At 44.1% G+C, this 25,903-nt stretch overlaps 1 protein-coding gene across 4 annotated transcripts in view; it reads left to right on the top strand.

Moving 5' to 3' along the window:
* The window catches only part of MUC4 (mucin 4, cell surface associated), a 50,796-nt gene that overhangs the window by 3,652 nt on the left and 21,241 nt on the right, over nucleotides 1-25,903 (top strand). The window contains exons 1-6 of one of the 4 annotated variants that reach the window (XM_027536985.1): nucleotides 19,830-19,950; nucleotides 21,027-21,146; nucleotides 21,476-21,580; nucleotides 22,702-22,835; nucleotides 23,726-23,890; nucleotides 24,605-24,760. In XM_027536985.1, coding sequence (XP_027392786.1) covers nucleotides 19,830-19,950; nucleotides 21,027-21,146; nucleotides 21,476-21,580; nucleotides 22,702-22,835; nucleotides 23,726-23,890; nucleotides 24,605-24,760 — 801 coding nt within the window. Of the gene's footprint in view, nucleotides 1-15,519; nucleotides 19,951-21,026; nucleotides 21,147-21,475; nucleotides 21,581-22,701; nucleotides 22,836-23,725; nucleotides 23,891-24,604; nucleotides 24,761-25,903 lie in introns of those variants that run through there. The other 3 variants (XM_027537005.1, XM_027536995.1, XR_003510337.1) reach the window with 3 other exon arrangements.

The raw sequence follows: 25,903 nt of genomic DNA, 5'->3' as shown, positions 1-25,903 counted from the left end.
TGTGAGACTGGGCATTATAAAACTCCTAGAGGAAAAAAAACAAAAACAAAGGAGAAACACTCTCTGACATAAATCACAGCAACATCTTTTTTGATCGACCTCCTAGAATAATAGACATAAAAATAAAAAATTAACAAATGGGATCTATTTAAACTCAAAAGCTTTTTCACAGCAACGGAAACAATAAACAAAGCAAAAAGACAACCCACATATTGGGAGAAAATATTTGCAAATGATGTGACTGATAAAGAATTAGTCTCCAAAATTTACAAACAGTTCATGACACTTAATAATAAGAAACAACCCACTCAAAAAATGGCCAGGAGACCTAAATAGATATTTCTCCAAAGATGGCCAATAGACACATGAAAAGATGCTCAACACCGCTAATTATCAGAGAAATGCAAATCAAAACTACAATGAGATATCACCTTACACCAGCCAGATTGGCTATCATCAAAAAATCCACAAACAATGAATGCTGGAGAGGGTGTGGAGAGAAAGGAATCCTCCTACCCTATTGGTGAGAATGTAAATTGGTACAGCCACTATGGAGAACAGTGTGGAAGCGCCTTAAAAAACTAAAAATAGAGCTAACGTATGACCCTACAATCCTACTCCTGGACATATATCCAGAAAAAAAAACATGGTCCGAAAAGATACATGCACCCCAATGTTCCTTGCAGCACTGTTTACAATAGCCAAGACATGGAAGCAACCTAAATGTCCATCAACAGAGGAATGGATAAAGAAGATGTGATACTTATATACAATGGAATATTACTTGGCCATTAAAAGAATGATATAATGCCATCTGCAGTAACATGGATGGACCTAGAAAGTGTCATATTGAGTGAAGTAAGTCAGAGAATGAGAGATAACATATGACATCCCTCAGATATAGAATCTAAAAAGAAATGATACAAGTGAACTTACAAAACAGAAAGAGACTCACAGAAAACGAACTTACAATTGCCAGAGGGGAAGGGATAGTTAGGGAACACTGCTTAAAAACACTGCTATATTTTAAATAGTTAACCAACAAGGACCTATTGTATAGCACATGGAACTCTGCTCAACGTTATGTGCCAACTTGGATGGGAGCGGAATTTGGGGGAAAATGAATACATGTTTATGTATGGCTGAGTCCCTTCATGGTTCTCCTGAAACTATCACAACACTGTTAATTGGCTATATCAGTTCAGTGGCTCAGTTGTGTCTGATTCTTTACAATCCCATGGACTGAAGCACACCAGGCTTCCCCGTCCATCACCAACTCACAGAGCTTGCTCAAACTCATGTCCATTGAGTTGGTGATGCCATCCAACCATCTCATCCTCTGTCGTCCCCTTCTCCTCCTGCCTTCAATCTTTCCCGGCATCAAGGTCTTTTCCAATGAGTCAGTTCTCATTGGCTATATACCCCAATCCAAGAAGGCAATGGCACCCCACTCCAGTACTCTTGCCTGGAAAATCCCATGGACGGAGGAGCCTGGTAGGCTGTAGTCCATGGGGTCGCTAAGAGTCGGACACGACTGAGCGACTTCTCTTTCACTTTTCACTTTCATGCATTGGAGAAGGAAATGGCAACCCACTCCAGTGTTCTTGCCTGGAGAATCCCAGGGACGGGGGAGCCTGGTGGGCTGCCGTCTATGGGGTCGCACAGAGTCGGACACAACTGAAGCGACTTAGCAGCAGAAGCGCAGCAGCAACATATACCCCAATACAAAGTAAAAACTTAAAAAACAAATGAACAAACAAAACCCAAATGACACAGTACACTAAAAAAAAAAAAGAATGTGGCTTGTGGCTGCTCAGTTCCTTGCACAGCAAGCTCCTCCACACCCTTGGTTACTGAGCTCTGTTCCAGATGCAGAGGCTGTCCTTGCAGAGTTTGACATATCAGTAATTTATGTCTCCCTTGTCAGGAGAGGCCAAGAAACAGTTGGTCTTTTATGTGCTCAAACATGTGGTTTGCTACCGTGTCTGTTCTCTGGTTTTGTGGCATCTCTGAATGCTTCAGAGAGGCACTGATGGAGCCCATCAAGCCATCTCTCCCAAGGACAGGACTGAAGACTTTCCAGGCCATCTCTCCTTCTAGTTCCTACCTTTCACATTCTACTAGGCTGATTCATGGCAAGCAGACACTTGCTCACCATTATGTCCTCATTCCCAGCATAGCACTAAAGAGTTGAGTTGAAATGAACTCCATTTTTGGCATTTCATAGAGCTTTAAATACTCAACATTTTTCTTGAGATTCCAAAGTGGGCCTAGAAACTAGGTGTCTGTGTTTGCACACGCAGCCTCCAGAGTCATGGCCATGCTCCTAATGGAGGGCACTGGCTTGTGCAACAGGAAGCCAGATTCTCCACATGTGCACTTTTCAGGTCTTCATAGACATCTCTGATCTGTATAGAAGCCCCCAACTAAAATTGCTTGAATTTGATAGTGGGTTTGGGGGAATTCAGAACAGAAAAGAGTGAGGAGTTACTCATTCACTTGCTGAATTTTGACTCGTGCCAAATGCTCTAGACACAAGGATAATGAAGTCATGGTTTCTACCTCCAAAGCTTGTGTGAGGTCATGCAGCCATAAATCGGGGAGCTGGGCCTAGAAGATGGGCACTGCATTAGCACTGTGACACACAAGCTCTGTAAACCAGCCCTGCTCATCAATGGAGGGTCAACAGAAGCACCCACACCTCATGCTGAGATATTCATTCATTCATTCATACATTTGCTAGTTAAACAACTATTTAAGAAGTTGTGCCTGACATTGTTCTAGGGCAGCACGTGTGAACACAGAGAAGAATGAAACAGCCAAGGCCCAGCCTCCTGGAGCTAAGATCTAGTGTGCAGAGAGTTACAAAATAATTACAGAAAAATTCCTCAAATGCGGTATTATGTTGAACAAGTATTATGATGAGAGCAAAGTAGGGAAACTTCATTTAGATTAATAAGTCCATGAAGCCCTCTCTGAGGAAGTGCTGTGTGTATGAGCTGAAACCCAAGTCTAAGTAATAAAATGAGGTGGAAATTGTGGGAGAGGAGGGGGGAGGAGGAGGAGAAGGGAGCATGAGCCAGGCAGGGGAAGACATGCAGAGTAAGGAGAGACCTTGGCCCTTAGGAGTACTTGAAAGAGGTGGGCAGATTTGGATGAGGTAAGACCTTGTAAACAGTGAAATGGAGTGTGGATTTTAAGGAACTAAGATGGGCAGACATGGGATTCCCAGGTGGTGCTAGTGGTAAAGATCCTGCCTGCCAATGCAGGAGACATAAGAGATTCGGGTTCGATTCCTGTGTTGGGAAGATACCCTGGGGGAGAGCATGGCAACCCACTCCAGTATTCTTGCCTGCAGAATCCCACGGACAATGGAGCCTGGCAGGCTACAGTCCATAGGGTTGCAACGAGTTGGACATGACTGAGGTGACTTAGCACTTAGCACAAGATGGGCAGACAGTACAGGGTTACAGGTAAAGCAGTGATATGATCAGGTTTGAACTTTGTAATGGCTGCTCTGGATTCCTGGAAGGAAATGGATTGGAAGAGGGCAAGGGTGAATTGGAAACCAGTTAGGAACTGGCTGTAGGAGTCCCAGCAGAAAGTGCTATGGCTTGGCCTGCTGGTAGCAGCAAAGATCTGGGAAGGGAGTGGGTAATTATAAAATCATCAGCAAGCTGACCTTCTGCCCTAATAAGGACATGGTCACAAGGACTGCTGCCTTTGCCAGGCTCTCAGGGCTTCCCAGGTGGCACCAGTGGTAAAGAACCCTCCTGCCATTGCAGGAGATGCAAGAGATTGGGTTTGCTCCCTGGGTCAGAAAGACTTCCTGGAGGAGGGCATGGCAGCCCATTCCAGTATTCTTGCCTAGAAAATCCCATGGACAGAGGAGCCCGGTGGGCTATAGTCCACGGGGTTTAAAAGAGTCAGACATGACTGAAGTGACTGAGCACGCACGCAGGACTTTGTAGAGACCAGGACAGCAGGCAGTGCAGAGTGCCTTTTATTGAGTTTAGATACTGGGCTAACTATTTTACATACAGTACCCTTTGGTATTACTAGCATCTACCCTCATCCCACTTTTAAAAATAAGGACCTCAAGACTCAGAGAGGTCAAGTAACTTGCCCAAGTCACATTGTGAATGTTGGTTAGTTTGACTCTGAAACTGACACTTTATACATATATATGTATATTTATATTCATGCTCTTTTTATTATGGTTAATTGAAAGATCATTGACCATAATTTCCTGTGCTATTCAGTAGGATCTAGTTGTTTATCTATTTTGTATGTAGTAGTGTGTATCTGTTCGTCTAGTCAAAGCTATGGTTTTTCCAGTGGTCATGTATGGATGTGACAATTGGACTGTAAAAAAGCTGAGCACCGAAGAGTTGATGCTTTTGAACTGTGGCATTGGAGAAGACTCTTGAGAGTCCCTTGGACTACAAGGAGATCCAACCTGTCCATCCTAAAGGAGATCAGTTCTCGGTGTTCATTGGAAGGACTGATGTTGAAGCTGAAACTCCAATACTTTGGCCACCTGATGCAAAGAACTGACTCATTGGAAAAGACCCTGATGCTGGGAAAGATTGAAGGTGGGAGGAAAAGGGTACGACAGAGGATGAGATGATTGGATGGCATCCCCAACTCAATGGACATGAGTTTGAGTAAACTCCAGGAGTTGGTGATGGAGGGAGGCCTGACATGATGGAGTCCATGAGGTCTCAAAGAGTTGGACATGACTAAGCAACTGAACTGAACTGAAGGTGTATCTGTTAGGCTTCTCTCAGTCTTCGCTCAGTCAGTAAAGAATCTGCCTACAATGCAGTAATTTGCCTGCAATGCAGGAGAACCAGGTTTGATTCCCGGGTCCAGAAGATCCCCTGGAGAAGGAAATGGCAACCCACTCCAGTATTCTTGCCTGAAAAATCTCATGGACAGAAGAGCCTGACGGGCTACAGTCCGTGGGGTCACAAGAGTCGGACACAACTTAGCCACTAAACCACCACCAGTGTATACCTGTTCATCCTAGATTCCTAATTTATCCCTCCCCTCTTCCCCTTTGGAGACCATAAGTTTGTTTCCATGTCTGTGAATCTGTGGAACCCACACTCTTAAGTACTCTGTGGCCTTGTCTCCATTGACTTGTCACTGTCAGCCTCAGAAAGGACCTTGTTAGGGGGCATCAGAGGTACCGTGTTTGTCTGGAATCACAGCTAAAACAACCAAACACTGAATCATAATAGCTACTACCATATCATTTTCCCACTTCATTCTCTATTCCTTCAAGTCAAAGACCAGCTGACCTGTGTTCTGAGGGAACCAGGACAATGGAAAAATCACTGATGTTGTTACAGATTTCTTAAGCCTTTCTTCCCTTTCCTCATCAGTAAATGGAGCCACCTTCTTAGAGCTGACTGAAAAAAAATTATGTCAATAACATCAAATAGAATCATTTAGAATTCATCATTATAGCTGGCTTCAAAGCAAGAACTTTGTCTCTCCTTTCCAACTATACTCACTGAAGTCATATCCCAAACAATGCCTATTGACCACCATTTCTTCACCTTGGATATCACCACAAGTTATTTAATCTAATGTCTCCCAGCATCTGGTGTGGCAATACCAAGTTTACCCTGATGATAATTCCAGAAGCTCTGGAACCAAGTCAAAAATTGTCACAATCCAGCTTTGACCATCAGCTTACCAGCACCACTCCAGCTTTCTTTTTCCCCAATGCCCCCATCTCCAGCTTCCACCATCTTGGTCTTGGAGCTCATCTCTCCCTGACCCCCACTAAGGCAGGCACAGCTTCCTAGCCTACGGAAGCCTCAGGAGTCTGGCTACCTTTTGCCACAGCCGTGTTCACACTTCCCGGACTGTGGCCATTGTATTGTTCTCCTCCTGGCTCCTGGACCACTGTGACAGTCACAGGAGAAATAGGTGCCGTTTAACCCTCTCTCCAACCTCAGCTGAAGGAACCAACCAAGGGATGAGGATACCTTGAGTTCATCCATTCAACAGAAGTCTGTGAAGTAATTCCTGTACACCAGGCATCATTCCAGGCCCTGGCTCTATCATGAGCTCAGTCATCCTAAGGGCATTTGGAATTAGCATCTTTCCTCATCGAATTCTAGGAACAATGGAGGAAAAATACCCAGCAGACACAATAGTGGCCACAGTTTCTGTTTCCTCTAAGATAACAGCAAGAACACGAACCACAGCCACCAGTTCCACGGCCACAGTTCCTAGAGCAGGGACTCCAGTGGCCTTCACATCCTTCATCTAACACCAACCCATTACCTCTGAGGGACAGCTTTGGAAAGTCTTCAGCTATCAAATCCTGACCACAGAGGGGCAGAAGCCTGAAATCACCGCCAACAAAGAAAGCTCTCAGAAATTTCAGCCTTTAGTCGCCAAGAATGTCTGAGAGGACAACATCCTCATCCTTGACCTGGGAAGCGCAGACCCAGCTCTCTGTGAGCAACAAGTCATACATCCTCGTTTCTCCTCTGTGAGAGGGACTGCGGCTGCGTCCGCATGAGCACGGGGGCTGTGCCCCTTCTGAGACTGACACACGCACAGATGGCCCAGGCTCCCTGCACAGGACAGCGAGGCGAATGGTTCTGTCTCTTTCCTCCAGCTTCTACACACCTTTCAGGGCACTGCTGCCCATCGGTGAGTCAATTTTCTCTTCAGGGTGAATCTTGCCATTGGGTGATTTCCTTGGCTCTCTACTGCCCTAGGCACAGCTGGCAAAGATCCCCACAAATCAGGAAACAAGAGCAGAAAACTGAAACTTTGTGGGAGACACGCTGGAACAGGAGACTCTAATCAACTCACCTCATAGTTAGCAAGTTTTCTAAAGGTTCAAAAGGACACAGCCCTGTTTGACAAGATTTTTCTCAAAGGAAGAAGATATTGGGCCATTCTCGCTCATCCACTGCCAACGGGACTACACTTTGGCATGACTTTTCTGCAAAGAAATTTGGCACTATGTATTAATGACATGGGGCTTCCATGATGGCTCAGATGGTAAAGAATCTGCCTGCAATGCAGGAGACCCCGGGTTCAATTCCTGGGTCTGGAAGATCCCCTGGAGAAGGAAATGATTACCCACTCCAGTATTCATGCCTGGAGAATTCCATGGACAGAGGAGCCTGGCAGGCTACAGTCCATGGGGTTGACACGACTGAGTGACTAACTCTTTCAGCTTTCATTAATGACATGAAGACTTTTATAAGCATTAACCAGTCATTCTACTTACAGAAATTTATGTTGAGGAAATGAGCTGAACAAAGAAAACAAAACAAAATATCATTCAGAAAGACAGTGATCAAAACTTTGTTTATAATAGCAATACACTGGAAACAGGCTAAGTGTCCAACAGTAAGTTAATATGGGAATATTATTTGATGTAAAAATGATGTCCAGTGTTCCACAAGGGACGCAGACTCTCTCTCTCTCTTCCCTCCCCCTCCACTCACAACACACTAGTAACACATGGAAAGAACATAAAGTAAGGTTTATTAAGGAAAAACTTACAAGCAAAGGGTACGTGATCCTTGAGCTCCCATTATTTCACAGAGAGGTTGTTATTGCAGGACACAATGGAGGAAGTGCTCTAGGAGATAGACCTGCCCCAGTGCTACTGCTCTTTGTAGGGAGATGGGAATGGTAATAATGCAGGTATTCAGGTTGATGGAGTGGCTTTGTTAGTAAAGGGAAGCCTCCAGAGCCTAGTCAGCGTTTACCTACGACATCCAAGATCTTGCTGTTGACCTTAGCTGGCCCAATCCCCCTGAGCCAGCTTTTCCAGGCCTACAAACAGAGGAAGACAAAGAACTGCCATCCAAGATAAAAAAGGTCTGTCTTTCTTCCGGGTGTCTGCACAAAGAATAAAAACATGAAGAAATGCTTGTTATATCAGATGAAATTTTTTAAAAGGATGCAAAGTTATATATACTAGGTAACTATGTATTTTTTAAAGCATAAGAATAATTATAGAAGGACACATAACAATGTGATTGTCTAAAGATTATGGGATTTGGTCTTTGAAGGATTTGTATTTTATAATTTTTATATAATGAGTATGTCTTCTTTAATATATTTCAATATCATTTAACTTTGTCCATAAAGATTAGCCACATCATTTGTTAGATTTATTCTTCAGTACTTTATATTTGTCACTAAAAAAACACTACCACCAAAAAACTCTTTTTTTTTGCTGATGTATGGGACTTACTTACTGGATCATATGGTAATTCTATTTTTATTATTTTTAAGGAACTGCCATACTGTTCCTGCCATACTGACTATATCATTTTATGTTCCCACCAACAGAGAACAAGGGTTCCAATCGTCCCACATCTTCATCTGCAAACAGGGATAATTTTACTTATTTCTCATTCCAATTTGGATGACTTTTAATTTATTTTTTTTTCTTGTGTAATTGATTTGGCTTGAACTCCCAGTACTTATCTTGGACAAGTTACTTATTAAGATCGAGTCTCAGTCTCTAATTTGTAAAAGGAGGGCACTTAACTAGATCTCTAACATAGCCTGTTTCTTTATAATTTCTTCCCTTTCTAGAAGACACTTTTAATAGAACAAGTTTTCTATATGATAATCTTTTATTTACACAAAAGTAGATACTGGCTAGAATTTTATTCTATTAACTGTTGGATTCTTCTCAATATTTATTAAATTTTGTATTGCTTGACCTTTGGGCTATAATTTTTTGTATTATACAGCTTCCTTGCTGGTTCAAATGGTAAAGAATCCACCTGCAATACAGGAGACCCAGATTTGATCTCTGGGTGAGGAAGATCCCTTGGAGAAGGGAATGGCAATCCGCTCCAGTATTCTTGCCTGAACAATCCCATGAACAGAGGAGTCTGGAGGGCTATAGTCCATGGGGTTGAAAGAGTCAGACACGACTGAATGACTAATACTAATATCCAGTACTGTGTTGAATAGAAGTGGCAAAAACAGGCACCCTTGCCTTGTTCTTGATCTTGGAGAGAAACACTGCAGTGTTTCACCATTGAGGATGATATTTGCTATGGCATTTTCATATATGACTTTCATTATAATGATGTAGTTTCCCTCTACTTCTAGTTTGTTGAGGCTTTTTATCATGAAAGAGTGTCAAATTTTATCAGATGCTTTTTCTGCATCAGTTTAGATGATCATGTCATTTCCCACCTTCATTTTGTTAATATGATATATCACATTGATCAAGTTTCTTATGTTGAATCAATATTGCTTTTCAGAAATAAATCTCATTTGGTCATGGTGTATAATCCTTTTAATATACTGCTGAATTCAGTTTGCTATTGTTTTGTTGAGGATTTTTACATCAATGTTTATAAGGAATATTGTCATAAGGGATATCATTTTCTTTTCCTATAGTGTCTTTGCCTGGGTTTAGTATCAAGGTAATGCTGGATGTTAGAAAGTAGTCCTTCCTCTTCGATTTATTGGAAAAGTGTGAGAAGGATTGGTGTTCTTCTTCAAGTGTTTGGTAGAATTTACTAGTGAAGCCATCAGGTCCAGTGCTTTTCTTTGTTTGTTCAATCTCCTTACAAGTTGTATGTCTATTTAGATTTTCTATTTGTCCATAATTTAGTCTTGATAGATTTTGTGTTTCTAGGAGACACATTGATCATTTTATTTAGGTTATCCAGTTTGCTGGTATATAATTGTTCATAGTAATCGCTTATAATCCTTCAAATTTCTCTAGAATTGGTAATAATGCCCCCATTCTTATTTAGTTTTAGTTTTAGTAATTTGAGTTTTCTTTCTTTTTTTCCCTTTAGTCAGTCTAGGTAAAAGTTTATCAATATTGGATCTTTCCAAAGAACCAACTTTTAGTTTAATTAATTCTCTCTATTGTTTTTCTATTCTCTGTCTCATTTGTTTGCTCTGATCTTTATTATATCTTTCCTTCTGCTAGCAGTGTGCTTATTTTATCTTCCAAAAAACCAAGTTTTGGCCTTATTAATTCTGTTTTCAACTGTTTTTCTATCACTAAACTCTGTTCTTAATTATATTGTTCATTCAGCTTTCTTTTTCTTTTTTATCTTTCTGGTTTTTCTAGGCCATCTTTTCACTGAGGATTTCAGGTTATGCAGAAGATACTCAATTTATAGAAAACATTTCTTATACATTATCTGGCATTTGCAGGTTTTGTAAAGGCTTATCTCTTCTGTCATTTTGCTGGAAATGGAGCTGCACTACTTCAATGAACAAACAAAAACCTTTACTTAAGAATTTGGGTTGTGCAATCATAAAACTTTTGCTATTGATATTGATTTTAACAGAGGTGATGCAGGTTCTGAAAAGGTTTAATTGCTGCTAAGTTGCTTCAGTTGCGTCCGACTCTGTGCGACCCCATAGACAGCAGCCCACCAGGCTTCCCTGTCACTGGGATTCTCCAGGCAAGAACACTGGAGTGGGTTGCCATTTCCTTCTCCAATGCATGAAAATGAAAAGTGAAAGTGAAGTCGCTCAGTCATGTCTGACTCAGAGACCCCATGGACTGCAGCCTACTAGGCTCCTCCGTCCATGGGATTTTCCAGGCAAGAGTACTGGAGTGGGTTGCCATTGCCTTCTCTTAATTGCTGAGAATCTATAATAAGTTTAGTAAGTTTGGTATGTAAATAGCTTCTGTCTGGTGACTCAAAGCCAGATGACAGAGTATTGCTTTTGTTTATGTTCTTAGGGAAATATAATGTCTGATGATAATTGCAGAGGTATGTCTTCCAATCCAAACTAGAGAAACGGAGTTTTGGAAATTTACTGAGGAGAGAGCAAGTATAGAATATGGAGTCCTATAAGCAAGTCTACTCATTATTCTGAATAAAGGAAGTCCCTTTTTACTTATTTATTTTTTTTTAAATTTTATTTTATTTTTAAACTTTACATAATTGTATTAGTTTTGCCAAATATCAAAATGAATCCGCCACAGGTATACATGTGTTCCCTATCCTGAACCCTCCTCCCTGCTCCCTCCCCATACCATCCCTCTGGGTCGTCCCAGTGCACTAGCCCCAAGCATCCAGTATCGTGCATCGAACCTGGACTGGCATCTCGTTTCTTACGTGATATTTTACATGTTTCAATGCCATTCTCCCAAATCTTCCCACCCTCTCCCTCTCCCACAGAGTCCATAAGACTGTTCTATACATCACTGTCTCTTTTGTTGTCTCGTACACAGGGTTATTGTTACCATCTTTCTAAATTCCATATATATGCGTTAGTATACTGTATTGGTGTTTTTCCTTCTGGATTACTTCACTCTGTATAATAGGCTCCAGTTTCATCCACCTCATTAGAACTGATTCAAATGTATTCTTTTTAATGGCTGAGTAATACTCCATTGTGTATATGTACCACTGCTTTCTTATCCATTCATCTGCTGATGGACATCTAGGTTGCTTCCATGTCCTGGCTATTATAAACAGTGCTGCGATGAACATTGGGGTACACGTGTCTCTTTCCCTTCTGGTTTCCTCAGTGTGTATGCCCAGCAGTGGGATTGCTGGATCATAAGGCAGTTCTATTTCCAGTTTTTTAAGGAATCTCCACACTGTTCTCCATAGTGGCTGTACTAGTTTGCATTCCCACCAACAGTGTAAGAGGGTTCCCTTTTCTCCACACTCTCTCCAGCATTTATTATTTGTAGACTTTTGGATCACAGCCATTCTGACTGGTGTGAAATGGTACCTCATAGTGGTTTTGATTTGCATTTCTCTGATAATGAGTGATGTTGAGCATCTTTTCATGTGTTTGTGGAAGTCCCCTTTTAAAGTTGAAGCAGATTGCTCAGATAAGTGCTTAATAAATACTTGTGGAACTGAAAAAAAATAAAATTGAAACAGAGTCATTTTGGGTGAAGTAGAAACCCAAGGACTTTCTAACACAGGTCTGCAGCTCAATCTGTGCATTTATCCATACCGGCTTAGAAGCATGTCACCTGTAATTAGTTACTATTAATAAATAGTAGGTGAGTCACTTTCAACAAATTAGAGCTACAGGGTGAGTCACTTTTTAATTAATTAGAGCTGATTCATAGTCACTCTCCCTCACTTGAAAGTCAAAGTTGTATTGAAGTATAGTGGACTTAACGATGTTGTATAAACTTCTGCTGTACAGTAAAGTGCCTCAGCTACACCTATATATCCTTTGCCATTATGGTTATCACAGGATATTGAATATACTTCCATTTACTATACTGTAGGAACTTGTTTATCCATCAAATCGCTTTTTTAAGAAGAGAAAGTGGGGAAGATCTCCTGGAGAAGGGAGTATTCTTGCCTGGAGAATCCCATGGACAGAGGAGCCTTTCAGGCTACCACCATGGTGTTGCAAGAGTCAAACACAACTGAGTGACTGAGCACAAACACACATTCACAGTTGACAAAATTACTTTTGAAGCCTTGAATGAATGTCAGAGCACTCAGCACCTAGAGGAGTGTTTTGAGAGGGCCGAATCCTAACCACTAGACCACCAGGGAGCGTCTAGAGGAGTGTTTTGAATCTGGCTAATCATGAAAAATCCGTCCCCTTCTCGTAAGTATTTTAAAAAAACAGCTATTCAAAAGGGAGAGGATATATATAGATATCTATGGCTGATTCATGTTGATGTTTGACAGAAAACAACAAAATTCTGTAAAGCAATTATCCTTCAATAAAAAAATTATTAATTAAAAAAAAAAAAAAAACTGGCTATTTTCCCCTTGGAGAAAAGAGCTCTTTTCAAAGAAAGAGTAGTGTCTTAGCCTTAATGTTCATGTTTCTTAATAGAACATCTCCTGATTAATGGGAAAAGTATTTCTGTAAAGAACTAAATACTGCAAATTTACTAAAACTGGATTCATTGTTGTATACAACAAATTGTATTAGAAAAAATTTATTGTCCACCTAAGGGTTAAATCAAAAAGATGTTAGCTCTGTGTTTTTTAAAAGAAAAAATTTTTTTTAAGTTAAAGGTAGTTTGGGTGAAAAAATCAGATAATGTACCTGAACTAATGTAAAATATAAAATGAAATTAGATTGTCATCAATAAACTGCTACTATTATTCCTCTGTCTTTAACACTGGGTATAGACTTTTGTTGAGAGTATCTATAAAAAGGGCCATCCAATGACTTTTATGGGCCCTAGGCACTTTTGTCTTCCTGGGCTTCTTCCTCTGATTAAAAAAAACAACATTAAAAGCTATATTTTATGACTGTGTTGGACTAATGCAATCAAAGGTGGATCATTATTACATATTCATTATTATTATATTGATTTTCCCCTCTTCTGATTGAAAAAGAAAGTAACAGGAATGTATCCAAAAGTAGCTTAGGCCCGGCTCTGTGCCTCACCTACTTGCCTGCCTGCTGGCAATTGTAAGGCAATGGTGCCTTGAGAAACAGCTTGCTGAGGTTTGTTAAAACAGCTTGCTGAGGTTGGTCTGTTTTCAGGACCTCCCACGTGATTTTACAAATAACCAGAACTCATATTACTCCCAGTTAAAAAGAAAAGTAGGGAAAGTTCTGGATTGTAGGAAGAGGGACCACCCAAAAAGATGACAGTAAAATGAAATAAAAAATATATATCTGAATATAAGAGAGTCCTCCCCCCGCCCAAAAAAAATATTCCAGAGAAGAGCGAGTCACTTATACACTTGAGTCCTCATAAATTCTCTTGTATTATTAGGTGCACTCCCAAATGATTTGGGCTTCCCTGGTAGCTCAGTTGGTAAAGTATTTGCCTGCAATGCAGGAGACCCTGATTTGATTCCTGGGTCAGGACGATCCTCTGGAGAAGGGATAGGCTACCCACTCCAGTATTCTTGGGCTTCCCTGGTGGCTTCCCAAATACTTTATACTGGTAAACAAAGTCATGTGAGACAGTACAAGTAATTGACGTGTGCTGTCAGCAGTACATATATCTAGTCATATTAGGTATTCAAATACACAAGTTCATAATGTTTCCCTTTTCTTGCTTTTTGAAGAAGGTCCTGATGGGTCAGCAAAATTCTTAGGTGTTTGAGATGAGATACAAGAGAGAAAGGCTTCCCTGGTGGCTCAATGGCAAAGAATCCTCCTGCCAATGCAGGAGACATGGGTTCGATTCCTGAGTTGGGAAGATACCCAGGAGAAGGAAATGACAACCCACTCCAGAATTCTTGCCTAGGAAATCCCATGGATGGAGGATCCTGGCAGGCTACAGTCAAAGGGATCCCAAAGAGCTGGACATGACTTAGCAACTAAACAACAACAATGAGAGAGAAAGAAAAGAACTCAAGATTGTCGCTGGGGGGGGGGGGGGGGGGGTGGGTGGAGGCGGGGAGTGAAAACTTTTTAGAGATGGGATTAGGAGACAGGTGGGAAGGAAAACTGAGAGATGAACACTAGGTTAAGGAAAAGAAAAAGAGGCTATGAAAAATACAGAAGGCTATTCATTTCCTTTATCATGTTTGAACAATATCTGTATAAGATATGCAAAATTTTGAAATTTTGTGATTGAATAAACAGTGTGTGTATTTTAATTAAAACACTGTTCTAGGATGGAAGCTCATGTAGCTTGGCTTCCATATAAGCCTCATATGGGGAAAGTTGGAGTGTATTGAACCAATTTCAATAAGCAAACCCAGAAAATTTATGGTAATGGAGAAAATGTTAGCACAAAGACATTCATTGCAGTATTATTTATGACTAGGTGGCACAGTATTGGTAGAAATCTTGTTGTTTGTTGTTTAGTTGCTAAATCATGTCAAACTCTTTATGACCTTGTGGACTGCAGTCCACCAGGCCTCCCTGTCCTTCATTATCTCTCAAAGTTTGCTCAAACTCATATCCATTGAGTCAGCGATGCCATCCAACCATTTCATCCTCTGTTGCCTCCTTCTCCCCTGCCCTCAAACTTCCCCATATCCAAGTCTTTTCTAATGAGTCACCTCTTTTCATCAGGTGACCAAAATATTGGAGCCCCAGCTTCAGCAACGGTACTTCTACTGAGTATTCAGGACTGATTTCCTTTAGGACTGACTGGTTTGATCTCCTTGCAGTCCAAGGGAGTCTTAAGAGTCTTCTCCAACACCACAGTTTGAGAGCATCAGTTCTTTGTCACTCAGCATTCTTTATGGACCAACTCTCACATCCATATATGACTACTGGAAGGACCATAGCTTTGACTCTATGGACCTTTGTCTGCAAAGCGATGTCTCTGCTTTTTAATATATTGTCTAGGTTTGTCATAGCTTTCCTTCTAAGAAGCAAGAGTCTTTTAATTTCATGGCTGCAGTCACTGCTGCCAATGATTTTGGAGCCCAAGAAAATAAAATCTGTGATTTTGGAGCACGAGAAAAGAAATCTTAGACATGGTTTAATAATTAATTCTGCAGCCATTCATTATGAAGCACTGTGATATAGAGTGCTACATGTGAAAAATAATTGTATTATAAACTCCAACATCACAGAAGGAAACTCTCTTGTCTCATGAGTCCTTGTATCTTATATTTACAGGCACTGCCCAAACCCAGTGGGCATCTTTGACAAGCAGAAACTGTCTGACAAGCAGTGTTACTGAGGACCTGTCCCCTTCCAGCATCAGCCACACACCTCCCACATCATCAGAACTGATGACAGGAACAACCTCAGCCAACATCACTGTAGGTCAAGCAAAGGAAATATCACCCTCTGATACTAGCAGCTTTGATCCAGTCACCTCAGCAGTCTCAATAGCAGCTGGAGGAAAGAGACAATCAAAGGCATTTTATTCCAGTTCCACTACTCAAAACTATCAGGCTCAGCTGAGAAAGACCAAGGAAGAATCCCAAACCACCACTATCACAGAAGTGAGGCAGTCATTACCTTCATCCACTTCAAGTGGACATGCAACACAATTGAAAACTACCCATGGCAAAACAATCTCTTCAGTCTCATCTGGCATGAGTCACACGCTTGCAACAAAATCAAAAATGTTGACAGCACCAACCTCAACAGACAGAACGTTCTCCCCATCATATGTAAGCAATACATCTCCAATGACATCAGCATCTTCTCAGAACCACCAGACCCCGAGCATGAAAACCACCAGAGGAACACAAACCACCACCATCGCAGCTGTGAGAACATCAACTGTCTCATCATCGACACGTGCACACAGATCTACAGAAGGCACTTCCCAGAGGACATCTCCTTCAGGTACAACAACCACTTCATTCCCACCCGATGTGAGGTATACACCTACAGTAACATCAAAAATATGGAGAACAAAGTCCTCAGCAGACACCACTGTAGGAAACCCGAGGAACACATCACCAACTCTACCGAGACATATCCATCCGGTCTCCACAGTGTCAATGACAACTGGACCAGAGAAACAATCAACCTTACCCCCTTTCACCACTTCTACTGGGAAAACATCAATGTCTCCTCAGAACCACCAGACTCCAAGCATGAAAACCACCAGTGGAACTCAAACCACCACCATCACAGCTGTGAGAACATCAACTCTCTCATCATCAACACATGCACACAGATCTACAGAAGGCACTTCCCAGAGGACATCTCCTTCAGGTACAACAACCACTTCATTCCCACCCCATGTGAGGCAAACACCTACAGTAACATCAAAAATATGGAGAACAAAAACCTCAGCAGACACCACTGTAGGAAACCCGAGGAACACATCACCAACTCTACCGAGACATATCCATCCAGTCTCCACAGTGTCAATGACAACTGGACCAGAGAAACAATCAACTTTACCCCCTTCCACCACTTCTACTGGGAAAACATCAGCATCTCCTCAGAACCACCAGACTCCGAGCATGAAGACCACCAGAGGAACACAAACCACCACTATCACAGCTGTGAGAACATCAACTCTCTCATCATCGACACGTGCACTCAAATCTACAGAAGACACTTCCCAGAGGACATCTCCTTCAGGTACAACAATCACTTCATTCCCACCCTATGTGAGGCATACACCTACAGTAACATCAAAAATATGGAGAACAAAAACCTCAGCAGATACCACTGTAGGAAACCCGAGGAACACATCACCAACTCTACCGAGACATATCCATCCAGTCTCCACAGTGTCAATGACAACTGGACCAGAGAAACAATCAACCTTACCCCCTTTCACCACTTCTACTGGGAAAACATCAATGTCTCCTCAGAACCACCAGACTCCAAGCATGAAAACCACCAGTGGAACTCAAACCACCACCATCACAGCTGTGAGAACATCAACTCTCTCATCATCAACACATGCACACAGATCTACAGAAGGCACTTCCCAGAGGACATCTCCTTCAGGTACAACAACCACTTCATTCCCACCCCATGTGAGGCAAACACCTACAGTAACATCAAAAATATGGAGAACAAAAACCTCAGCAGACACCACTGTAGGAAACCCGAGGAACACATCACCAACTCTACCGAGACATATCCATCCAGTCTCCACAGTGTCAATGACAACTGGACCAGAGAAACAATCAACTTTACCCCCTTCCACCACTTCTACTGGGAAAACATCAGCATCTCCTCAGAACCACCAGACTCCGAGCATGAAGACCACCAGAGGAACACAAACCACCACTATCACAGCTGTGAGAACATCAACTCTCTCATCATCGACACGTGCACTCAAATCTACAGAAGACACTTCCCAGAGGACATCTCCTTCAGGTACAACAATCACTTCATTCCCACCCTATGTGAGGCATACACCTACAGTAACATCAAAAATATGGAGAACAAAAACCTCAGCAGATACCACTGTAGGAAACCCGAGGAACACATCACCAACTCTACTGAGACATATCCATCCAGTCTCCACAGTGTCAATGACAACTGGACCAGAGAAACAATCAACCTTACCCCCTTTCACCACTTCTACTGGGAAAACATCAATGTCTCCTCAGAACCACCAGACTCCAAGCATGAAAACCACCAGTGGAACTCAAACCACCACCATCACAGCTGTGAGAACATCAACTCTCTCATCATCAACACATGCACACAGATCTACAGAAGGCACTTCCCAGAGGACATCTCCTTCAGGTACAACAACCACTTCATTCCCACCCCATGTGAGGCAAACACCTACAGTAACATCAAAAATATGGAGAACAAAAACCTCAGCAGACACCACTGTAGGAAACCCGAGGAACACATCACCAACTCTACCGAGACATATCCATCCAGTCTCCACAGTGTCAATGACAACTGGACCAGAGAAACAATCAACTTTACCCCCTTCCACCACTTCTACTGGGAAAACATCAGCATCTCCTCAGAACCACCAGACTCCGAGCATGAAGACCACCAGAGGAACACAAACCACCACTATCACAGCTGTGAGAACATCAACTCTCTCATCATCGACACGTGCACTCAAATCTACAGAAGACACTTCCCAGAGGACATCTCCTTCAGGTACAACAATCACTTCATTCCCACCCTATGTGAGGCATACACCTACAGTAACATCAAAAATATGGAGAACAAAAACCTCAGCAGATACCACTGTAGGAAACCCGAGGAACACATCACCAACTCTACCGAGACATATCCATCCAGTCTCCACAGTGTCAATGACAACTGGACCAGAGAAACAATCAACCTTACCCCCTTTCACCACTTCTACTGGGAAAACATCAATGTCTCCTCAGAACCACCAGACTCCAAGCATGAAAACCACCAGTGGAACTCAAACCACCACCATCACAGCTGTGAGAACATCAACTCTCTCATCATCAACACATGCACACAGATCTACAGAAGGCACTTCCCAGAGGACATCTCCTTCAGGTACAACAACCACTTCATTCCCACCCCATGTGAGGCAAACACCTACAGTAACATCAAAAATATGGAGAACAAAAACCTCAGCAGACACCACTGTAGGAAACCCGAGGAACACATCACCAACTCTACCGAGACATATCCATCCAGTCTCCACAGTGTCAATGACAACTGGACCAGAGAAACAATCAACTTTACCTCCTTCCACCACTTCTACTGGGAAAACATCAGCATCTCCTCAGAACCACCAGACTCCGAGCATGAAGACCACCAGAGGAACACAAACCACCACTATCACAGCTGTGAGAACATCAACTCTCTCATCATCGACACGTGCACTCAAATCTACAGAAGACACTTCCCAGAGGACATCTCCTTCAGGTACAACAATCACTTCATTCCCACCCTATGTGAGGCATACACCTACAGTAACATCAAAAATATGGAGAACAAAAACCTCAGCAGATACCACTGTAGGAAACCCGAGGAACACATCACCAACTCTACCGAGACATATCCATCCAGTCTCCACAGTGTCAATGACAACTGGACCAGAGAAACAATCAACCTTACCCCCTTTCACCACTTCTACTGGGAAAACATCAATGTCTCCTCAGAACCACCAGACTCCAAGCATGAAAACCACCAGTGGAACTCAAACCACCACCATCACAGCTGTGAGAACATCAACTCTCTCATCATCAACACATGCACACAGATCTACAGAAGGCACTTCCCAGAGGACATCTCCTTCAGGTACAACAACCACTTCATTCCCACCCCATGTGAGGCAAACACCTACAGTAACATCAAAAATATGGAGAACAAAAACCTCAGCAGACACCACTGTAGGAAACCCGAGGAACACATCACCAACTCTACCGAGACATATCCATCCAGTCTCCACAGTGTCAATGACAACTGGACCAGAGAAACAATCAACTTTACCCCCTTCCACCACTTCTACTGGGAAAACATCAGCATCTCCTCAGAACCACCAGACTCCAAGCATGAAAACCACCAGTGGAATTCAAACCACCACCATCACAGCTGTGAGAACATCAACTCTCTCATCATCGACACATGCACACAAATCTACAGAAGGTACTTCCCAGAGGACATCCCCTTCAGGTACAACAACCACTTCATTCCCACCCCATGTGCGGTATACACCTACAGTAACATCAAAAATATTAGGAACAAAAAGGTCAACAGACAACACTGTAAGAAACACAATAGACAAATCCCCTTTTGTAACTGGAAGTTCTTCTCCGTTCACTCCTAAAGCTTCTACACCATGGCAGTCATCAGTACAATCTACTCCTTTCTACCAGTTCTTCAACTCCACAAACATCTATGGTTTTCCATCCTCACTAAAGCAAAGACACAAAGACCACAGGATGGCCCTATACTAAAAGTTCAATCTCTACAGATGTTTCTTATGAGATATTTACTCCAGATAAAACAATAACACTCACTTCTCCATCCTTCAGTGACAGCCACACAACTCAGTCAGAAAAAGAACCATTGTCAACACCAGTAGCTGCCAGTACATTGATCACAGAAAGAGCATCCACCTCCCCTGCTAGTATTTCTTGAGTTACATCTGAAGTCTCAACAGTAGAAAACAGGAAGAACTAACCACATACTGCTATCTGAGAATATCTCAGTTAGCATTTTCCCAGACTCACTGGACACGAGGGACAGAGACCACTGGGGGTATTCTTATCAGCAGCACAAGCTCCAGTATGACTCAAACCTTCAAAACAGTCATGTTTGTATCTCCTTCATCCAAACTGTAATAGTCCCAACAAGGCAGTCAACCCCACTGTCTACCAGCATCTCTCCTCAAGAAGCATCAGCTATTTCTCAAATAGTTTCCACACAAGGCACACAGACCACACAAGAACCCCAAACCATGAATTTATTCTCCCCCATGGTGAGCACAATCAAAATAGCCTCATCTGCAACTTCATTCAAACCAAGTGGACACTCAACCTCCAAAAGTGTTCTTCAGGGTACATCCACTGCAGATGAAGTGACAACCTTCACCCCAGCACCCTCCAGGGACAGTCACACAACTCAGTCTACCACCACTATCACAGGACTGTGGACAGCACCAACCCACCACGACACCGCCCTGGGAACCTCAGTTGGCACCTCACTTTCCATAACAAGCACCACTAATTCTTTATTCTCTCAATCAGCCCCTGACCCTGCAGTCACCTGGAGCTCCACCACCCGATTCACAAGTCACCCCACTCCTCTGTCTGTTACCAGCACTTCTCCAACAGTCACAGGCTCCACCATGAAGGCTGAGACATCAGGTAGGGGGACTCTGGGGTCTTGGTCTCTTACAGTAGCCCAGTTAGCTCAATTCAGCTCAGAGGAGTGCCTGAGAGAGGACGTGAGCTAGCACTCCCAGCTGGAAGTCAGGTCCATGAGAAGATGAAGTCAGTGGCAGGTATGGTGGGTCACAGGCTCACCATCCCCTCTACCCCAGGAGATAACTGCTTTTCTGCAGGGGGTTGTTTGGGGATGACCAGAACACAGGTTTCTAGCTGTCTCTCCCAGCTCCTAAAGTCTGTGACTCTCTTAAATTTTACTACTCTCTGACTGTCACACCCACTCCAGTCTTCTTTCCTTGCCTGCCCAGAAAAAAGCACAACCTCACAGAAGGCAGACTGTGGGGGAAGCACAGCATCACTACCCTCAACAACCTCCCAGACCCTTACCACCTCCACTCCTGGGACTTCTACAGGTACCCACTCCACAGCTGCATCAGTCCCTGTTAACCCTGGGAAAGGCAAGTGATTCCATAGAGCTAGAGCCTCTCTGCCCTCGGAGGAAGAGGATGGAGCTAGACGTGGTGGTTGTAGTTGTGGCAGCTGGATTGTATCTACCAATGACGGCCCTTGTGAGTTGTTGGGGGTTCTGTGGATCTCTCCACTGCTCCATCTGGGTCATGGGAAGTCCAGCTGCTCTCCCTATCCCCTTGATAGGGATGGGTAACTGAGTGTTTAGTCTCATCCTGCTTGCTCACAGACTATGTTGTTTCAAATCAGAAGAGCCCTACAGCGGACAATGCAAGAGCATCAGAGTTGGGTGCTGAGGGCTGGCTTTGCACATGGTGCTGGGCTAGGAGCTAGAGATACAGAAATGACCAAGGGGCTGTTTAGAGAGAGACATATCTTCTGCCTCAGTAGATGCCATTAGAGGAACAAACCCAGGATATTAGGTGCACTTATTGGAAGGCCCTAAGGGAATGTCAGGGGTGGATTCAAGGTGAAGAGGAGGCTTCCTGGAAAGAGTAAATAGGAACTGGGGAGAGGAAGTGCCCCATGCAGACAGGAGGGCCTAAACAGCTGGAATAAAGGCATGGACAGGAAAAGCAGTCCTGGTGTCACCTGGGGAGGAGATCCCCAAAGAATTTGGGGTTACCAGAAATAAGGTGAAAAGTGCCGAGAAGCAAGGCTGATGTGTGAGGGAATCTTGTAGGTAACAGATCCTGTAGATGCCATCACAGCTGGGGTCAGGAAGAAATTTGCGGGAGGCCAGGAGAGCGGTGTAGGGCTTCCCAGGTGGCTCAGTGGTAAAGAATCTGCCTGCCAATGCAGGAGATGCAAGAGACTTTGGTTCAATCCCTGGGTCGGGGACATCTCCTAGAGTAGGAAATGGCAACCCACTCTAAGGTTCTTTCCCGGAAAATCCCATGGACAGAGGAGCCTGGCAGGCTACAGTCCATGGGGTCATGACCCCATGGGGTCATGGCAGGCTACAGTCCATGGGGTCAGGGAAGGCTTCTTGGAGGTGAAATGCCCTACCAGCCTTAATGACTTTGGGGCCCTTGAGAACTTCCTGCTCCTCTTTGTACCGGCCCAGGTGTTCTCCTCTTCCCCTACGGGCCAAGTGCTGGAGACCGGGAGTTTGTCAGGAGGACCGTGGACTTCACCTCACCACTCTTCAAGCCCCAGATCGGCTTCCCCCTTGGCTCCTTGCTCTGGGATTCCCTCTACGTGAGTCCCCAACTGCAACCCAAAGGACAGGACTCACGACCTGCATTCCACAGGCCCTGCTTCCCCTCCAGGACTCAAAGATGGCCCTGTGCCCATGAGCAGCTATGACTATGAGGCTTGTCAGGACCTCCTATGTCTCTGCTGCTGGCTCTGTTTACACACACTATCTTTAATGACAAGGCACCAGCTGAGGAAGACAAGGAGTGAGGCTATACCCTGCCCCCTGCCCCCTGCCCCTGCCATACACACACATGTGGACAGAGTGTTGTCACCTCAGTAGAGAGGTCCTGGGGCCCAGTAATCTCTCCACTGTTTTCATGGCCCCCCACCCCCGCCCTTTTTTTTTTTTTTTTTGAGTAGGAAGCCCTACTTGGGGAAACTTGACTGATGCTGTTCAAATTTTCTGTAATTATTTTCCTGGTTCCTTGGTCCAAGTACTTCATGTCTCATAGAAGAGGGCTGAATGGCAGTTTTGGCCCTCGACGAGGGGGCTGAGCCAGGACACACTGAGAGAGCCACACGGTGATGCAGTGAGAGTATAAATTCTTTCAGCTCTAACTGATATGGCACAAGCTTCAGGGGCGGGGGCCAAGGGGATTTACCCAGAGGCCTCTGCTCTTTGGTGGGCTGGTCTATGGATGGGTCTGCCACTGAAGCAGGACAAAACCTACCACCTTAGGAAGCTCTTAAGATGTGAGGACTGGCCTAAGAATGAAGAGTTTTTGTGGGAAAACTATGTACCGGGGCTCTCCCAGCAGGCAGGGGGATGAGACCATCCATTTCCAGGGGTTGTTGACATCTCCAAGTTCTACCCTCACGAATCCCAGGAGCTGGCCCAAGTCTGGGATGCTCTCTCCCTGAATGCTAATCGGAGGAACCTTTGTGCTCAGTTCACAGATAATGGCCAAATCATTTTCCCGAAGTCAGACTACCAGATTTTCTCCTACCCCAACCCTCCCCTCAGAGGCTTTTCAGACTGGGACTCTGTGGCCATGGTGGCTCCATTCTGGGATGATGCTGATTTCTCCAGCAGCCGGGGAACCATATTTTACCAGGTGGGCCTTTCAAAGCTCAGCACACAGGGTTCTCCAGCAGCCAGCAAGGAGAGACAAAGGCCTGTGTGGAGGGCCTTGCAAGTGTTCCTGCTGTCAGAACCCTCCTATCAGGGGGTGGGAACTGAAGCTTATATGAGGGTGGGGAGGAAACAGATTAGGACACAACCATGGGAAGACTGCATTGGGTGGGTTGGCCATCCACTGTTGGAATGAGGTTGCAGGGGGTTCCTCCTAATAAGGCCAAGTCAAGCACGGCCCCTGCGTGTGCTCCTGGGTTGGGTTAATGATTCCACTCAGAGAGAGCTCTCAGTGTAGTGAAAGCTACTGCAGGCAAATGCTGATCGTGCCCTGGCCATGGACAAGACACTGTAGAAGGTCCAATTGTGGAGAAGCACACACGTGTCTTAAAGAGCCTCTTGTTGGACCCAGAGAGGTACAAATGGATGCAGGTGGTTGCACCATCAGAGCCAGTTTATGCTAAGAGATGCACAAGTTCAAGTTAGAAGACTTGAGTTTCTGGCTCTTGACTATCCACTTCATAACACCCCATGTTTCCCTGCAGATTGATCTTCAGGTCACTAACTGAAAACACAAGCCTGGGAGGGGGAAGGATGGGAGACATGGGTGGACTAAAGTGAGCAGAAAATGGGGGTCCCTCAGGAGTACTGAGATGGGATCCTTATTTCCTTTTCCATATCTGCCTTCTTTTCCTAGGAATATGAGACTCTCTATGATGACTACAACACACTAGTGCAGAAGGTGGAGTCTTCAATTAACACGTTAACGAAAACCAGAAACTACAAAGCCAGATGGGCGCTAAAGATCACTTGGGTTCATGTCCCTGCCTATCCTGCCCAGGTGACCATCGGGGTGAGTGGACCAGTGGGCAATGTCCTGTGAACCACCTGGAAGTCAGGCATCCTAGAATCCTAAGCAGGGACCACTTGTCTAAACTCCTCTCTGAGTCAAGGACAGATTAGAGCACTTCCCTCCCAGCCCACCTCTTTGCCTCCCTATCCCCCATCCCCACCACCTCCAAAACCCCCTGCTCTGTCTCCTGAGCACTTACCACATGGCAGGGGTGCTTCGGGGCTTTGCTTACATGCCTCACAGCAGCCAAAGCACTGGGTATTAGAAGACTGAAACATGGAGCATGCAATAAGTAAAAAGTGGCTGTGCTAAGTCACTTCAGTAATGTCCGACTATTTGCGACCCTATGGACTGTAGCCTGCCAGGTTCCTCTGTCCATGGGAGTCTCCAGGTAAGAATGCTGGACTGGGTTACCATGCTCTCCTCCAGGGAATCTTCCTGATACAGGGATGGAACCCATGTTTCTTATGGCTTCTGTATTGGCAGGCAGGTTCTTTACCACTAGCGCCACCTGGGAAGCCCCCCAAATGGCTGGCTACTGGCAATATTATATGGCTCAATCTAATGTAATTATCCACATATTAGAGATGAGAAAGATGATGGTTAGAGAGGTTAAGCAACTGCTCGAGGTCATCCAGCTAGCAGATGACAAAGCCAGGCCTGGAACCAAGGTTTTTCTGTCTCCAGACTCTGGCTCATGACAGAAAAGCATCCAGTGGAGAGGGGCCATGCCTCGTGCTCCCCCTAGCCTTCCCTCTGGGGCCTCACCACTCTGACAGTCACAGAGTTCTTCCCTGTGTCTGGTCTGAAGTCACCCATTTCTTCATTGGCTCAGCAAGTTCATTGCTTACTCACTGTGTAGAAGCACAGTGCTCGAAATCTGCCTTCAGAGAATCTCCAGTCTCACCTGCATGGTTCTTCTGTGCTATTCAGGATGACGGGACATTTGGACGATATCCTTAAATATCCCAAAGGAAGCTCAGCAGGCCTCTCTCAGCTCTCTGAGGTCTTGGCTAATCTCTCTGGTTGCTGAAGCTTTCTCAGACAGACCCTCTTCTAACAGGATTCCAGCCCAGAATCCTTTACCTTTCCTCACTGGAAAGAAGTCACAAAGAAGGCAAATCCACCACAGCAGGTGCTTTG

This window comes from Bos indicus x Bos taurus, chromosome 1 (genome assembly GCF_003369695.1).
Source record: "Bos indicus x Bos taurus breed Angus x Brahman F1 hybrid chromosome 1, Bos_hybrid_MaternalHap_v2.0, whole genome shotgun sequence".
NCBI classification, from domain to species: Eukaryota; Metazoa; Chordata; class Mammalia; order Artiodactyla; family Bovidae; genus Bos; species Bos indicus x Bos taurus.
This window is presented reverse-complemented; position numbering and strand designations above follow the sequence as displayed.